Source organism: Delphinus delphis, chromosome 12 (genome assembly GCF_949987515.2).
Source record: "Delphinus delphis chromosome 12, mDelDel1.2, whole genome shotgun sequence".
Lineage (NCBI taxonomy): Eukaryota > Metazoa > Chordata > Mammalia > Artiodactyla > Delphinidae > Delphinus > Delphinus delphis.
The window spans coordinates 2,043,969-2,060,575 of NC_082694.2; the positions used below are offsets into that span (position 1 = coordinate 2,043,969).

Consider the following 16,607-nt stretch of genomic DNA (forward strand, 5'->3'; position numbering starts at 1 on the left):
GTCAATAAAATAAGAAAGAAAAGATGACAAACAGGATTTAAGAGAGAGAGAATCAAAACACCACCATTAAAGAAGTAATAAATTAAAACATCAAGAAACCGAAAAGACAGAGCTGAAAATTAGATTACTATCATAACAATCCGATCATCACAGAGAATGAAAACAAAAATGAAAGGACCAGAAAGAAGCCAAGATATGGAAAACCACCAAAAAAGATCCATGAGGACAACTGGTGTTCCTAACGATATAAAGTTAATAAAAGAAAAAGATTACATATTATGTTATATGTGAAATGCTAAGTGGACACAGAACTGGACCTGCAGATCCAACGAGCACAACAGCAACCCAGGCAACATCCAAGGGCTACACCGTGGGCTTGAGGGAGGAAGCAGCTATCAACCACCCAGGAGAGCAGCAGGGCACCACTGCTGGGAAGGCCGGGCTGCCCTCTGGCCTCTCGAGACAGCTGCGAAGCACCACGTGCGACCCAGCATGAGCACTCAGACGGGACCTCCTTGAGTGTAGGCGCCCCGGCAGCACTTCCAACACAACACGAAGCAGCCTCCACAGCACCTCCTAAACTGGGGGGTGCAAACAGGCGAGGGAGCAAGATTAAGAGATAGTTCAGGGACTTCCCTGGTGGCGCAGCGGCTAAGAATCCGCCTGCCAGTGCAGGGGACACGGGTTCGAGCCCTGGTCCAGGAAGATCCCACTTGCCGCGGAGAAACTAAGCCCATGTGCCACAACTACTGAGCCTGTGCTCTAGAGCCCGCGAGCCACAACTACTGAGCCTGCGCTCTAGAGGCCATGAGCCACAACTACTGAGCCCGCGTGCCTAGAGCCCATGCTCCACAACAAGAGAAGCCACCGCAGTGAGAAGCCCGCGCACCGCAACGAAGAGTAGCCCCCGCTCGCCGCAACTAGAGAAAGCCAGCGGGCAACAACAAAGACCCAATGCAGCCAAAAATAAATAAATAAAATTAATTAATTAAAAAAAAGAGATCATTGAGAATTAAGAACAGAAATGCAGAGGTTGCAGTCAAAGGACTAATCCTGAGCGCTGAATGTGATTAAATGTAAAACTAATATAAAGCAAAGTAAGAAGAAGAAACTAGCATGAAGCAAATGTGCAGATTCTGCCGTCACAGGAAAGATACAAACTAAACGGCCGGGAAGTGGAGGTGGGGAGAAGGAAAGAGCGGTGGTGCCAGTGCCCACCTTCCACGGCTGGGTGTCAGCACTGCCTAAACCGAGCGGTGCAACCAACAGGGCACACTTAAAAATGGTTAAAATGAGAGATTTTATGTTGTATATATTTTACAATAAAAAAGGTAAAAATAGACAGACTTGATGTTTTTCACCTTCTTTTTTTTTTTTGCGGTACGCAGGCCTCTCACTGTTGTGGCCTCTCCCATTGCGGAGCACAGGCTCCGGACGCGCAGGCTCAGCGGCCATGGCTCACAGGCCCAGCCGCTCTGCGGCATGTGGGATCTTCCCGGACCGGGGCACGAACCCGTGTCCCCTGCATCGGCAGGCGGACTCTCAACCACTGCACCACCAGGGAAGCCCTCACCTTATTTCTTAACAGAAGAAGCTTGTGAACATTTTTGACTCAACTCTGCTTCATTTTTCCCGTTAGATTAAGCACGTCTCACTAAATAACGTGTGTAATGAGCCCCCTGTGTTACAGCATCTCCACCTGCCACCCACCCACCCGGCCCCCTCCTCCAAGGACACATGCACAGGACGGTGTCTGCAATTACATCCACCGAACACTGATGATGGGTATTTCCAAATGACAAGGTTTCCGGGGATTTTTTTGGAAAAAACACTTAATGCTCTCTACAGTTCTGCCTTGCTTGAATGGGGTTTTTTTTTTTTTTTTTGAGTACTAAAAGTTCATTTATATTTAATTTTCAAATTGTGGTGAAACATGCGTAACATAAAATTTACCATTTTGACCATTTATAAAAGTGTAGTCTTTGTTAGTGTGAAGCGCATTCACGCCGTTGGGCAAACATCCCCCGACCCCCCCGCCCCGAGCTCTTCATCTTCCCCAGCTGACTCTGTCCCTGTGAAACACCAGCCACCCCTCCAGCCTCTGCCCCCACCATCCTACTTCCTGTCTCTATACATCTGATGATTCTAGGGCTCTCACATGAGTGGAATCATACAGGATTTATCCTTCTGTATCTGGCTTATTGCACTGAGCACAATGTCCTCAAGGCTCATCCAAGGTGTGGCAGGTGCCAGCACTTCCTTCCTTTTTAAGGCTGAGTAATATTCCATTGTGTGCAGACCACACTTTCTCTTGCTGCCTTCAAGATTCTCTGTCTTTGACTTTTGACAGTTTAACATCATGTGTCTCCGTGTGGGTCTGTCTCTCTGGGTTTATCCTGAACTTCACTGAGCTTTGGCATTTGCTTAGCTTCTTAGATTTGTAAAACCATGTCTTTCCTCAAATTGGTAAGCCTTCAGCCCTAGTTTTTCATATCACCTTCGTGAATTCTCTTAGCTGGATCTTCTGGACAACTCGCTGCAGCTTCTACACCAGCACTTGCTGCTTCCTCTCGCTCTTTTATGTTACGGAGGCAGCTTCTTTCCTGAAACCTCATGAACCGACCTCGCCGGCTTCAGACTTTTCTCCTGCAGCTTCCTCACGTCTCTCAGCCTTCAAGAACTGAAGAGAGGCAGGGTCTTGCTCTGGATTAGACTCTGGCTTAAGGGAACGTTGTGGCTGGTTTCATCTTCTGTCCAGACACCGAGACTCTCTGCAATCAGCAAGAAGGCTATTTTGCTTTCTTATCATTCCTGTGTTCACTGAAGTAGCACTTTTAATTTCCTTCAAGAGCTTTTCCTTTGCACTCACAGCTCGGCTAAGTGTTTGTTGCAAGAAGCCTGCCTTTAGGCCTATCTTGGCTTCCGACATGCCTTCCTCACTAAGCGTCATCATTTCTAGCTTTTGATTTAAAGTGAGAGACGTGTGAGTCTTCCTTTCACTTGAGCACTTTGAGCCACTGTAGGGTATTAACTGGCCTAACTTCAATACTGTTGTGTGTCAGGGAGCAGCGGCCAGCAGAACAGTCAGAACACACACATTATTAAGTTCACCATCTTCTAAGGGTGCAGTTCATGACCCCCCCCAAACCATTACAAGAGTAACATCAAAGACCACTGATCACAGATCACCACAACAAATATAATAATAATGAAAAAGTGTGAAACACTGTGAGAATTACCAACATGTGACACAGAGACAGGAAGTGAGCAAATGCTGGGGGAAAAATGGTGCCAACCGGCTTGCTCAAGGCAGCGTCGCCACAAACCTTCAGTGTGTTTTAAAAAAAAAAAGTACTTGGAAAAAGCACAATAGAGCAGGGTGTGCTTGCAAATGTACATATTTTTGGATACTAAGACTTTTTGGTTTTTTGCCAGTTTCCAAATTTCTATTACTTTTATAATAAAAGTAAATTATACTTGAAAAAAACAAGGTGTGCAAAATGTACTCAAACACATTGTTGCCATTCAGGTGTGTCACCTCGGACAAGATGGTTTCTGGGGCACACGAGAGAATAAACTAACAATACAAACACAAACTTAAATGTTCTATTCAAACTACGTCTGACAAGAAAAGGAAAGTATTCTTTAAAATAAAGTAAGACTCATGTCCTTACACAGCTAAACCCAGATAAGTAACAGCTTTTACCACTGACAGGAAGAAAAAAAAGAAACCACCGAGTAGTTTTCTAAAAGCACATTGCTCAGTTATTGTACGATTTACATTCACGCCCAAAACAGATAACCAGAAGCCCTCAATCTAAAAGTAACAGTGTGCTCACAATACGTATGTTCAGGTAAATCAACGCACAGCCCTCAATTTACACTCAAGGAAACGCGTCACAGCAGCTTTCAAAGAACTCTGCCTGCACAGCTAAGGGCAGCCCTCACGCCTGGGGAGCAGCGGGGCCGGGCAGAGAAGGGACCCTGCGGCCGCAGGGGCCCAGGACGGACGGAGCTCCTACCGCTTCTCCACCTCCGCACCGAGGACCAGTCTTCTTGAACTTGCCACCCAGTGTCGGGAACCCAGTACACTTTCCCCAAATACTGTCACGACAGTCAGTAAACAAGGCGGCCACCAGACTAGGTGGCTCCAGTCCCCCCAGGTCACAGCCCACCAGACAGAGCAGAACCCAACCAGAATCTGAGAAACCGAACTCAAGAACAACGATCCTAACAGCCAAATAAGGCAAACATTATATTAGACACAAATACACAGGTGCTTCGCTTTGCTTCTGTGTCTTGCCTACAAACCCCCTGCCCGGGGCCGGCCACCGGGCACCCGGCCTCGTGCACTCACTCCCAGGCTCAGGTCCCGTCTGTGGGCTCCGCCTCCTGAAAGGCATAATCAGAAATGCAACACAGGGAAAAGGAGCAGCTCCACGTGAAAAGGAATGACCAAAGCTAAATGCTGCTTCTTACAAGTCGAGAGCTCACCTGGGGCCCAAACAACAAGGCAGCCAAAGCGAACCAGAGCACCCGGGCTCGGCACCCCCGTCTGTATCCGGGCTAGGTGAGGGGCCACCGCCCGCAAGTCAGAAGAGCGCGCTACCCCAGCACGACCGCCGGAGGGAACTGGGTCCCCACCCCCCCCTGCAGGTGGGGACGTGTCTGAGGGCCCCGCTCCCTCCCAGCCTCAGGGACAACAAGGGACACAGAGCGCAAAGAGAGGCGCGAGGATGGGAGTGACGCCGCAGAACAAATCCACACAACCGGGGCCCCCTGGAAACTGCGCCGATTTCGTGGAAATGTGGACGAAGGGTCAGGGGTGGGACTAAAGACGCTACCACACAGCATTTAGGGTATAAGAGGCACCAGGGCCTGACCCGCAGAGTCACACTGTCAGAAGAGATGTAACACTCACTGGATTCCACTGTCATCTGCAGCAGGCTGTCGACGACGCAGGACAGGAGCCCTTTGCTGGAAATCTTCAGGTGGCTCAGCACCACCGGGACAGCCTGGTACTCCAGGAACAGGCTCTTCCCTTCATCCGCCTTCAAGTCCAGACACAGAGAGTCAAACGCCTGCGCCAGGTAGTCGGCTGAAAGACAGGGCGTCAAACAGCGGCTGCGTCAGTGGTCCAGCTGGTAACAGACGCGGACGGCAGGAAGGGAACACCGCCACTTCCATGGATCCAAGAGGAAAGGAAAAACTGAACGACCAGAGGCGACAGGCTGAAGGCCAACGGGGAGGGACATTACATTATGACAGGGCAAAAGTCGTTCAGATTTCCCTACTGTAACGCTTAAGTCACAATAAACACCGTTCCTTCTCTACATCAAGAAAGAAAACAATGGATGCTTAACAGTAAACACCACGAGTAATGTTGGTCCCCATATCTGCCTGTAACTACCGCATGCTTCCACAGATCTCAACAGCATTAGTACCGTGATCTTGACAACGCTCCTGAGATTACTGTTGCCACACGGTCACCTGTTTCAAAATGCAAGTTCATACAAACGTGCTCAGTGGGTTTTAAACCAGGGTTTCTGCCCTCTGACCCAGACCAAACAGGAGCCCCTCAAAGAGCCCCAGGAGACTGACCCGCCCGGAGTCTCTTGCGATGCCTCCACCGTGACGAATGGCTGGAGATCCGACCACAGCCGACGCAGGGACGGCACCTGCGGTCAGGAGCCCTGGAACGTTCTCCAAGATGTTCCACGGGTGACTGGGAAGCACTGATGTGACCGGGATCAACGCAGATGAGTTAAGATACTTCAATGGCTACAACAGTTCACACCGTGCTTTCAAATGTGCAAGAACATTCCAGTTTTCTAAAACTCTTTCAACACACTATTCGAAGCAACAGAACCTGTTCATGCTGTTCACGCACTAGTGAGTTAATTTTTCTGCTGAAAGTTCTGTTTAAAGAAGGCTCAGAAGTGTTGTGATACACACTGAAAATATGACAGGATCACCACTAAATTCCTGTCCTCTGGCCTCATGTTTTGTCTCTTCTTTGCTGTCCATGCTATGCAAACTAAAGAAATAATTAGAGCCCTAATTACTAAGAATGAGAAGCTGCTGGGACTTCCCTGATGGCGCAGTGGTTAGGAATCCGCCTGCCAATGCAGGGGACACGGGTTCGAGCCCTGGTCCGGGAAGATCCCACATGCCGCGGAGCAGCTAAGCCTGTGCGCCACAACTACTGAGCCTGCGCCCTAGAGCCCGCGAGCCACAACTACTGAGCCCGTGTGCCACAACTACTGAAGCCCACGCGCCTAGAGCCTGTGCTCCACAAGAGAAGCCACCGCACTGCAACGAAAGCGGCCCCCGCTCACTGCAGCTAGAGAAAGCCTGTGCGCAGCAACGAAGACCCAACACAGCCAAAAATAAATAAATAAATTTATTAAGAAAGAAGAATGAGGGGCTTCCCTGGTGGCGCAGTGGTTGAGAGTCCGCCTGCCGATGCAGGGGACACGGGTTCGTGCCCCGGTCTGGGAAGATCCCACATGCCGCGGAGCGGCTGGGCCCGTGAGCTATGGCTGCTGAGCCTGCATGTCCGGAGCCTGTGCCCTGCAACGGAAGAGGCCACAACAGTGAGAGGCCCGCGTACCGAAAAAGAAAAAAAAAAAAAGAAAGAAGAATGAGAAGCTGGGAATAACCTGTGTGAAATTAAAACACATGTGAAAGAATTTTTAGAACTTAAGATCTGTGCCTCTGTGTCTATTTATAACACACTTCATCTTTACTTCTGGTAGCATCTGGCCCAAGGCACACTACTGCACTTAACTTCTGAGCTTCCAGAGCACTGCAAAGCGACCGTGTATCTAGGTCGGCAAAGCTGCAGCTGCTCTCCGGAGCTGCCTTGCTGAGGCGGGAGAGCGCTGACGGCTGCAGCTGCTCTCCGGAGCTGCCCTGCTGAGGCAGGAGAGCGCTGACGGCCGCTCCCGGGTACAAGCACCACTATAGGTGCTGCCCTGCTGCATCTGACACCAAGTCCTCTCCCTTCTCACTCGGCATTGCCTCAGATTAAACAGGCCGAAGGCTGCACGATACAGCAGGTTTGCAAACTTAAAAAGTAGTCCTTTATTAATTTGGAGGGGATACAAAGATGGTGTTTGGTTATTTTATTTTTATTTTTTTTGGTACGCGGGCCTCTCACTGTTGTGGCCTCTCCCGCTGCGGAGCACAGGCTCCGGACGCGCAGGCTCAGTGGCCATGGCTCACGGGCCCAGCCGCTCCGCGGCATGTGGGATCTTCCCAGACCGGGGCACGAACCCGTGTCCCCTGCATCGGCAGGCGGACTCCCAATCACTGCGCCACCAGAGAAGCCCTGGTTATTTTTTTAAAGTGGTCTAATCTTTCGAGGGGAAATTAAAAGTTACCTCCTTACTTTAATTTCCCGAATAATGAAGATTTCCTAAAAACCAATTTAACCTCTAAAAGAGTATTCTAAAAAAGTTTAGTTACCAACTGTGCCAAACCTGGTTTCTTTCTATACACATGCTGTACTACTGAGTGTTTAAGAAACGTCCCGACGTTCAACAAGACCACCTTTTAGTCCTGATCAGAGGCCATCGGTGGGCGACGGCCGGCTCGAGGATCGGATCAGATCGAGTCTCGGCAGTGACTCCGCCTCTGCGGCCGGGCCCACCTGGGACTGTGACCGCAGAAGGCGGCAGAGACCTCCAGCCCAGCAGCCCCTGGTGCAGTGTAGACAGGTGCAGGCGAGGGGCCGCATGGGGGAGGAGCCCAGCCCAGCCTCCCAGCGGAGCTGAGCCCAAAGAACCAAGTGTTTACGTGGTCCATTTGAGCAGCGACAGAAACCCAACGGCATCCAACAGATCGATTCTGTCTCAGGGGAAACCAACCCTGAGCGGTTTAATAACAGCAAACAGCAATGACGGCCACAAGGAGAGTGGCTAGCGTACTGCTTAGGGGCCTGCTGGACGCCAGAACGCCGCGGTGCAAACACAGAAACGGGAGGGGCCCACGCTGCACACCACTGACGGGGCTGAGCCTGTGGCTGCAGAGCTGAGCTCTCACCTGCCGGTCACGCTGCCGCCTCCCCAGGCCAAGCCTTCCTGCCCCGGAGCACGGCAGTCACACCCCGCACCCCTCTAAGGCTGAGGGGTGGCAGCATAATCACAGACACACAAACCTGCGCGGGCCGCGGGCCGGGAGCGCGTAGGGCGGGGCTGCAGGACAAGCCCTGGCGCGCACACCAAGCCCAACAGGAGAAGGCCGTCCCTAAGACAGGTAATCCCATCACGCAAGATTCTTATCACTTCTTCTAATGCTCGTATCTTTACACGGATCAACTGTAAAGATCAAGTGTGCATGCACAGAGAGTTGTATTAAAATGTTTCACGCTGAGTCCCACACCTATGCAGTATCATTGTTGATGACGCATGACATTTCTCTGTCCTCGAGAAAGATCTGGCTCCCTTACAGTTTGTTCTTCTGTAAAAATGACAACCCCACGTCCCTCCTCAGGTTCCTGTGGGGAGGAACCCTGAAACCACCGAGTGTGGCTAGAAAAAGACCGGCAACAGCACGAGAACCCACCCACTTTCTCCACCAGCGCAGACAGCACACCAGCAACCTGGGACTTCGTTCCCTTTTGAACTGTTTCCTTACAGTAAGTCTTATTAAACGTTAGCATACATCTTGGTGGCTCCTGAAACCAGAATGCACTTCAAAAGTGATCCTAAACTACAGCGCAATCAAAGCTGTACATGTCCCCTCCGGTGGCACATTCCCCGATCACTTCGCTTTGTGTGACGGGTCTGAGGTCGCAGCTCACAGTGAATGTCAGAGAGCCGCACAGCAGTGACGGAGGGCGCAGGCTTAGCCTCCACGTATCACCTGCAGGACGGGGGTGAGAGAATGCTGCCCCCTCGCCACCCTGCTGGAAGGGTCGGAGCAGCCAGTATGCGGCGCTTAGCCCAGGACAGCAGGCACTGTGTAGGTGTCTGCTATTACTACCTCTGATGGTCTCGGGGAGTCACACTGGAGGGCCAAGAGGTGGGCTTCAGAAACAGAGCTGAGCTGAACCACGCTGTCAAACACTGCTGTGTGGCCCCGGCACAAAGGTCTAGGCTCTGTGACCTAAGAACCACTCAAATGGGGATAACCATGTTCAGACAACATACAAAGGGCTTGACATGACAGTGTCAAATCCACACCAACGATCACTACCTGCGTCGATTCTCAGGAACAATCTACCCACACTGTCCAGTCAGTGGAACAGGAAATCACCTTACAGACCCACATATTTTTGGGTTATTAAGCATTTAATATTATGTGTATCATCCAACACATCTATTCTCCATTGTCTCTACTAAATTTACCGATATTGTAACAGACACTTCTATTTTATAAGTAGGAGATGTCCTCTCACCAAGTCTACTGTTTAATTTAAGAGCTTTTCTTACGCTTACTTTTTTACTTTTCCCGGAACTTGCTGCAGTGCGTGGCAAGACAGCGTGTGCCCCAATCCCCTTTCCCCACACTTGCACCACCGCCCCTAACGGCGCTTCCTAGGTGCCCTCCTGCTCTCCTGGCTCTTCCTCGGCTTTCTGGCTGAGACCCAACGGCCCCCTTCCAGTCCTCAGGACCTCTCTGGGGCACCTGACAAGTGAAGGCTGACAAGGGACCAGGGGACCAGCTCCACAGGGGCTGGCTTATGATTCCATGTTCTTAAAAAACTGACTTGGACCAGGAAGCAATCAAATTCATTAATTCAGTAAGTGCACACGAAGTGCCAGTTGTGTGACAATTCGGGACTATTTTCCTATTATAAGGTTTTATATCAATATTACTCATTTTTATTATTACACATCACAGTTGTTTTACAATCTGCGAAGGCAAAGCCTCCGCCTCAGGGCTGCTATTTCACTTGTTTCCTTTAAATTAGCACACTCACTGCAAATGTTCTTTCAAATAAACTTCTCTACTACTCTCTCAGCTTACACAAACCATATTGGAATTTTAATTGGTACCATTAGATGCAGCCACCTGGGGTGTCTTATAGATTCTAATAATACTCTTGGTCTTCCCGGGTAAGAAGAACGAAAGTCCTTTACTGCTGCCCTTTAACTTCGGCGATAATCTTTATCAACCTGTTCATTCACCCATTTTTTACCAAATCTTTACTTATGTCCTGTTATATTTCACAACAGATGAGGTTTTACAGATCCCATGTTAGATTAATATCCACATTTTTTACATTATTTTGTTTTGCTTACATGAACAAGATCTCTTTTTTTCACACATTACAGCTGCTTGTTACTGATGGTCACGGTAGTTACGCTCTAGTCACGACAGTAGTCAAAATCAATGGACTTTTGTGAATTTCCTCTGGAGCCCGTTTTCTGAAACCCAGATTAGGCCTTAGACCACTCGGGCTGCTGTAACACAATGCCAGAGACTGGACGGCTAGGAAAGGACAGAAGGTCCTGCTCGCAGCTCTGGGAGTCTGGGGTCGAGGTGCTGTCGGTTTGGCGTCTGGCGAGGGCCCTCCTCCCCCTTCACGGTCTTCTTGCTGTGTCCTCGCGTGGTGGAGGCCCGAGGGAGCTCTGTGGGGTCTTGTTCATCTGGGCACCACCCTCACGACCTGAGCGCCTCCCAAAGGCCCATCTCCTGACACCACCTCCCTGGGGATTAGGGTCTCCTCAGGTGAACTTTGAGGGGGACACACATTCAGACCACAGCACACTGATCTCTCAGCCAGTTTCTCTGACTGTCAGACTTACACAGAGTACCCATGAGTTACCAGTTTTCTCTATTCCTTTCCAATGTTCATTCCCACTTGTTTAAGGTCACCACAGGTGGTCAGCACGGCCAATACTGTGCTGCACAGAAGGGGGACAGGAGGCACCGAATCCCTTCCTGCTTATTTCTCCTTTCCATTCGTTCCATCGGTAATGAATACCACTTTGTATCAAATGACGCTATCATGTATGCTGACATGTGGTGGACTCTGGCTTGGCTAATACCCCTTCTCACAAACAACCTTCCAGGCAGTTACCACCCTATCTGTTAAGAAAATAAGAGTCACAGTTTGGTTTTTCCCTTAAATTCCTTATAATCAGGAGAATATACTTCAGAGAAAGTAGTCAAAATAATTGACCACCACTGCGCACTTAAAAAAACAACCAACCAGACTGAGTTATATAATTTAACAGGGAAGGAAGAAAGATGGTCTATTTATTGTTTGACTACATTGGTATCACTCACCTTAACACAAATTCTCATATTTAATAATCCAAAAAAGATAACTACTTATAGCTGTATATCAAAACTGTACTAAAAACGGCCAACTTTGATGGAAACATTTTTTTTTTTGGCTATGCGGCATGTAGGACCTTAGTTCCCCAACCAGGGACCGAACCTGCGCCCCCTGCAGTGGAAGCGCGGGGACTTAACCACTGGACTACCAGGGAAGTCCCTGAAGGAAACATTTTTAATGCATTCATTTCCTCGTTCTCTCGTATACATCAAGCACCAGGCTGGGTGCAGGGTGTACAGTGGGCAACAAGGCGGTAAGCTTACACACGAGTGTGGGGGCTGAGAAACCTTTTCTGTGAAGGGCCAGGTAACAACTTTATAGGCTCTGGAGGGCAGGCTGTCTCTGTTGCCAGCTACTCAGCTCTGTTGTTATATGGCAAAAACAGAGACAACAGGAAACAAATGAACATAACTGTGTTCAAATAAAACTTTATTGACAAAACAGGTGGTGGGCCACATTTGGCCCATGGGCTCTAGTCCGCCAGGCCCTGCTCTAGTGGGAATCAGTAAACTATTAATAGCAATCTCAATACCACGCGGGAAACGCAAGGGCAGTGGCAGCAAAGGTTGCTATGGGCACGTGATCTAAGAGCATCAACAAGGGCCTCTGGGAGGGGCAACAAAGCCAACCCACCACTCATTTTTCTCAAATTCAGCAATTAAAGTAGTTTCTAACAGTGGGTCACAAGTATAAAACAACTTAAAAGCTCATTCCGAAAATGTAAAATGTATTCAACTATAGTGTAAGAACTGCTCCACTACGGAGGATTCTCTTCTGGTTACTGCCAAGAGATTATACCACAAGCACATCTGAAAGCTTACCTTGTGTGACTGTTTTGAGAACAATTAGAGTTGATAAAAATCTCAGTGGTAAACTGGAGCTCTTAAAGAAAGCAGCTGTCTTTGGTTTACTCTCCCCAGAATGCTCCAAAGAATTACCCTGAAGGCCCTTGGTCACTACTCCTTTGAATATGTCTTCACCCAGTCGCCTCAATGTTGACGTCATAGTCGAATGCTGTTAAAAACATGTACTGTCTTAGTACACTTACTCAGGTTCAGAAAATATGTATTTCAAATACTACAATCCAATATATGAACTAAAAATAAGCCAATCTTTTGCTAACTAAAAACAGATCAAATGGAGCTGGAAATATGCAAGACTGGAAAGCAGTAATTTTATAATCAACTTTAAAAAAATATTTATACTACATATTCCTCTAAAAGAAATGGGTACAACTAAGAAATGAGAAACAGTAATTTCCAAAGAATTAAATTAGGAGAAGCACTATGACAAGATTCCATTTCAAAACATCTAAGAGCAGATCGTGAGAGAGCTCTGGCACAGAGCAGCCAAAGGAACAAGGAGAGGCTTGTGGGGTCTGGGCTGCCCGCCTCCACCACTGCCGAAGAGCCCAGCATCCCCCAGTGCCCGCTCACACCGATCATCTAGCGCCTCGCTGCTTCACAGCCCAGTCAGATGGTAAATGTCACCACGATTGCGATACATTTTATCCATTTCAGAAGAAAAAAATGCTGGGTTAGAATCATGGACAATTCTCAGGGCGAATCAACTCAAACAAGAAAATGAGCAAAACAGAAATGATGGCATATTAACTCCCTCTAAAACAACACAGGCTCTGACGGTTTTCCACAAATACGGTAAGAAGCCAACACAGGAAAAGCATTCAAACTGCTGCAGATGGGAGTGCTGAAGCCACACTCAGAAACAACTTAAAATTCCCTTTGTTATAAACCCGTATCACTGACTTTTGTAACGGCTTCCCCCATCTTCTGAGGATTTCTGACCCATCTGTACCCAGATAAGCACTGATCTTGCAATGTGGATAAAAAGCATCAGCTCTAGAATTTCTGCACATAAAATCAGAGGCAGATATACTGAGATTTTATGAGTGTCAGAGGCCAACTGATGTGGTGAGTCGCACAAGCAGTGCCACCTAATTCACATATATCATCAATAAGCTTTTGATATCATTAGGAAGAGATAATACATTTGTGCTTTAAAGCCTCAGCGTGAAAAGGTAATAGAAGAAAATATTTCAAAATCCTACTCAGAATAATGCATTAGGAAGACAGGATTAAGGGAATTTTGCTTATGTCTAAAAATAAGCTTTTTGTTTTCCTAAACGTGTGTTGATACTACTTCCCTCTAAGTGGAAACAGAAGAGAAACCAAAGTCTCTGCTGAAGAACGTGATGTCTCACGCACCTGTGCTCAGTGCGGCTCAGGACCCGCCTACGGGGGTCGCTCGCCCCAGGACTTCACCCGTATTTTATAGGACAGGTTGCCTTCTCTACTATAAGGCAAAAAACATGTCAAAAACAACTTTGACCCGCCCCCCAGGTTAACAAACTTTTTAAAGTAGAAAATAAGATTTCTGGCCACAAGACTGAGCAGGTATTATCTCCCCCAGTCTTCCTGCTCTGAAGACAACTAAACCCCCTGGACATTGTACAGAAAACAAACACCAGATGACTGAAAGGCGGACAGAAGAAAGCAGGCTGGCTGGGGCCCCAAACACCCAATACGGCTTCAGACTTCCCAGATCTGGAGCCGAAAAAGCGGCCACCGAAGGATAGAGAATGCCCACCCTAACGCCAAGCGCTGATCTCTGGCCACAGGGCGGCAAAGGGCAGACCTGCGAGACAAAAAACGTGCAGACAAGACTGCGCTCCAGCCAAACACCACAGAACAGCCCGTGGCCCAGCCCCCCAAAGCCAGCAAGGTCGTCAGGAAGGCGGGGACTCCCACCCCCGCCAGGCGGAACGGCAGCGTCGGCGGAGGCCACGTGGGAGCCGTGAGGCGCCCCCAGCCCCACCCCCACCGCCTCCCATGGCCACACCGGCTGGCGGGGAACCAGGGCTTTGACTGAGGAGGCCCCTCGTCTGCAGAGCAGCGCCAGCCAGGCGAGACAAAATGTTTACTAACATCCGGAGTCTCGTGAGACAGTGCCGGGATGTCCAGTTTCCAACAGAGAATCACTAATCACACCAGAAGGACCTCAAACTGAATGAAAAAGGAAAACCAGTACTTGCCAACACCAACATGACAAACACGCTAGAGGAGCTGTGACGAAATGAGAAATTACAGACATTTTTGAAACAAATGAAGAAAAAAACAGAAAATCTCATCAAAGAAAAACAAAGTCTAACCAAAGAAAATGTAAAGAAGAACCAAATAGAAATTTCATAACTGAAGCCACGACGACCAGGACAAGCCCTCAGTGAGCTGCCTGAGCAGCAGAGCAGAGAGCAGAGGGAAGGGCCAGCGAAGTGGGAAACACAAGAACAGAGACTGCCCAATCTGAGCAGAAAGGGGAACAAAAGAAGAGACTCGAGAAGCTGAGGGACCGTCACAAAAGCTGTGACAGCAACGACAATCAGAGCCCTGGAAGGAGCAGAAAGCCAAGCGGGGCCAAAGGAACAGCTGAAGGGGCGGCGGCTGGAAGCCATTTGCAGAGGTTGAGGCAGCTGAGCAAGCCCCAAGGAGGACAGACCCAGAGACCAACGAGACACAGCGCAGCCAAGCTCATGAAAACTGAAGAAAGGGAACAAGACCAAAAGCAGTGTCAGAGAAATGAACATACACGGGAAAGCAATTCAAATGGCAGCAGACTTCTTAACAGAAACCACAGAAACTGACTAGAAGGAATTGGCACAACATTTTTCAAATGCTGCAAGAAGAGAACTGTCATGCCCAAATCTGAAATCCAGTGAAAATATGCTTTAGAAATGATGGGGAAATCAGAGCATTCTAAGATGAAGGAAAAGCTTCTGCACAGCAACAGAAACCGTAAACAAGATGAAAAGACAACCCTCAGAATGCGAGAAAATATTTGCAAACGAAGCAACCCACAAGGGATTAACCTCCAAAATATATAGACAGCTCAGCAACTCAAGAGCAAAAAAACAAACAACCCAATCAAAAAATGGACAGAAGATCTGAATAGACATTTCTCCAAAGAAGACATACAGATGGTCAAAAGACACACGAAAAGATGCCCAACATCGTTAATTATTAGAGAAATGCAAATCAAAACTACATTGAGGTATCATGTCACACCGGTCAAAATGACCATCCTCAAAAAATCTACAAACAATAAATGCTGGAGAGGGTATGGAGAAAAGGGAAGCCTCTAACACTGTTGGTGGGGATGTAAATTGGTACAGCCACTGTGGAGAACAGTATGGAGGTTCCTTAAAAAACTAAAAATAGAGCTACCATATGACCCAGCAATCCCACTACTGGGCATATATCTCGAGAAAACCACAATTCAAAAAGACACATGCACCCCAGTCTTCACTGCAGCACTATTTACAATAGCCAGCACATGGAAACAACCTAAGTGTCCACTGACAGAAGAATGTGGTGTATGTATATACAATGGAATACTGCTCAGCCATAAAAAGGGATGAAATCATGCCATTTGTAGCAACATGGGTGGACCTGGAGATCATCACACTAAGTGAAGTAAGTCAGACAAAGAAGAACAAATATCATATGATATCGCTTATATGTAGAATCTAAAAAAAAAAAATGATACAAATGAACTTACTTACAAAACAGAAACAGACTCACTGACTTAGAAAACAAACTTATGGTTACCAAAGGGGAAAGGCTGGGGGAATAAACTGGGAGTTTGGGATTAGCATATACATACTACTACATATAAAACAGATACACAATAAGGACCTACTGTATAGCATAGGGAACTCTGCTCAATCTTCTGTAATAACCTAAATGGGAAAAGAACTTTAAAAGGAACAGATACACGTATACGTAGAACTGAATCACTATGCTGTACACCTGACAATAACACAACACTGTTAATCAACTATACTCCAACATAAAATAAAAATTACATAAAAAAAAAAAAAAAAGACAAGACAGTTTGTCATCAGACTGCCTAAGGGAAGCTCTCCAAACAGGAGAGACGGAAGAAGGAGCTTTGAGACATCGGGAAGGAAGAGCACGGTGAGCTCAAACACAGGTGAGCAGACAGACTTCCCTGCTCATCTTGAGGCATGTTCGACAGCTGAAGCAAAAGTGGTAACACTGTGCAGTGTTAGATTTGTCCTCAAGAAAACTACTTTACCAGAGCCTAACCTACTGGAGTTTTATCGGAGTCCAATCAGCCTAGGGGAAGGGAAATGACACCCAACTCCAGTGAACTCTACGCTCCTGCCCCACCTCAGGGGCAGAAGACCCGAGAAGCACCTGTGAAGTTCACAGGCCAGGGACACGCGCTCCCTGGAAGACTGAGACCTGATCACACAGCCAGAGCACTCCCCTCCACA

The 16,607-nt window shown here is 48.0% G+C and overlaps 1 protein-coding gene across 10 annotated transcripts in view; it reads right to left on the bottom strand.

Moving 5' to 3' along the window:
• CCDC138 (coiled-coil domain containing 138) overlaps positions 1-16,607 on the bottom strand; it is a 48,701-nt gene that overhangs the window by 5,438 nt on the left and 26,656 nt on the right. For 8 of the 10 annotated variants that reach the window (XR_009521494.2, XM_060027186.1, XM_060027185.1 and 5 more), the window contains 2 exons: positions 12,115-12,307; positions 4,922-5,098 (listed from right to left, as the gene is read on the bottom strand). Coding sequence is in view for 9 of the 10 variants with exons in the window: in XM_060027186.1 (XP_059883169.1) it covers positions 4,922-5,098; positions 12,115-12,307 (370 nt within the window). In the remaining variant the exon portion in view is untranslated. Of the gene's footprint in view, positions 1-4,921; positions 5,099-5,601; positions 5,736-12,114; positions 12,308-16,607 lie in introns of those variants that run through there. The other 2 variants (XM_060027189.1, XM_069541258.1) reach the window with 2 other exon arrangements.